Source organism: Dipodomys merriami, unplaced genomic scaffold, assembly GCF_024711535.1.
Source record: "Dipodomys merriami isolate MVZ:Mamm:240054 unplaced genomic scaffold, mDipMer1.0.p SCAF_57, whole genome shotgun sequence".
Taxonomy (NCBI): domain Eukaryota; kingdom Metazoa; phylum Chordata; class Mammalia; order Rodentia; family Heteromyidae; genus Dipodomys; species Dipodomys merriami.
Genome location: NW_027206146.1, coordinates 2,750,712 through 2,752,270, shown reverse-complemented (window position 1 = coordinate 2,752,270; position 1,559 = coordinate 2,750,712). Strand labels below are relative to the sequence as shown.

Here is a 1,559-nt window from a genome sequence, read left to right as displayed (position 1 = left end):
CAGGTCTTAGCTGCCATCTTTGCCACCCAACTGTCATACGAAAGACCAGGCTTTGTGGATAATGTGGTGAACATGTGAATGAAAACTGGAAGATAAGACTATCTGGCTTGGCTTTGACTTCATGAGTGAACAATAAACATAGCATGTTGGGAAATCTGAGTGGCTACTCTGACCTCCCACAAAAAGAGTTTGTCCTCTTGGAGTTTCTGGGGGAGCAAGAGTTCCTATCAGAACTTAGGGTACAGGAACAAATCTACACTGAGTCCTAACTTTATACCCTTCAGACCTTCAGGCAGAATGTCACCCCCTGATCCCATGACAATGCCTTTTGGTGATTTCATCCTCTGGCTACTCTTCCTGGCCCAGGCTGGGGTTGGAGTCCTGGGGAATCTGTTTCTTTTCACAATTTATGCCCCTACATCCTGTATGGGCCCTGCCCCGAGGCCCACGCACCTGATCTTCACCAACATGTCTGTGGCCAACTTCTTGGTTCTTCTGGTTAAATGGATTCCCCAGGTGATATTTATGTGGGGTAAAATCATTCTCCTGGACAGCACTGGGTGCAAACTCATCTACTATGTCCACAGGGTGGGCAGGGGCCTTTCTCTCTGCACCACCTGCCTGCTGAGCAGCTTTCAGGCCGGCACCATCAGCCCCAAAGCGGTGGCATGGATGCGGCTCAAAGAGCAAGCTAGCAAGAATGTCCGTATCTCCTGCCTTCTGTGTTGGGCTTTCAACTTGATGGCCAATCACCTTGTCCTTCAAAACATCGAGAGTGTTCAGCACAGCCATAATGCCACCCAGAGAAAGGACTATGGAATTTGCTCGTACAAAACTCCTGTATCAACAGCTATCAAAGGCACAATTGTGTTAGTGTTTCCTGACATTATATTCCTGGGCCTCATGGCTGGGGCAAGTATCTACATGCTTCTTGTCCTACGTAGACATCAGCGACAAGTGAGGTACATCCATGCCCTCCGAGATACCGGCAGACTCTCTCCGGAGGCCAGGGCCACTCAAACCATCCTGCTTCTGGCAGGTGCTTTCATTTTGCTTTATTCTGCCAATTGTGCAATGTCAATTTATAATACTGTTATGTCCAAGCCTCCTGTCTGGAAGCAGTATACTACAAGTTTACTAGCGGCCACCTATCCCGCCCTCAGCCCCTTGATCCTGATGTTTCGAGATCCCCGAACACCGCCTTTCTGCTCATAAATGGTGATAAAAACAATCCAACATGACACAGCCGTAACAGAAAAAAAAATCGTGTCATTTGCAGGAAAGTGGATGGAAATGGAGATTATCATATTGAACGAGACAACTAAGCTCAAAAAGCCAACTGGGGGGGCTGGGAAGGTGGCTCAGTGGTAGAGCGCTTGCCTTGCATGCATGAGGCCCTGGGTTTGATTCCTCAGCACCACATAAGCAGAAAAAGCCAGAAGTGGCATTGTGGCTCAGGTGGTAGAGCACTAGCTGAAGAGCTCAGGGACAGCACTCAGGCCCAGAGTTCAGGCCCCACAACCACCACCAACAACAACAACAAAAGCCAACTGGTCCAT

The 1,559-nt window shown here is 48.9% G+C and overlaps 1 protein-coding gene across 1 annotated transcript; it reads left to right on the top strand.

The window, feature by feature from the left end:
* Positions 1 to 297: 297 nt before the first annotated feature.
* On the top strand, positions 298 to 1,215 carry Vn1r4 (vomeronasal 1 receptor 4). Its single transcript, XM_070000372.1, has one exon. It carries the CDS (start codon positions 298 to 300, stop codon positions 1,213 to 1,215), a length of 918 nt encoding a protein of 305 aa, XP_069856473.1.
* Positions 1,216 to 1,559: the final 344 nt, after the last annotated feature.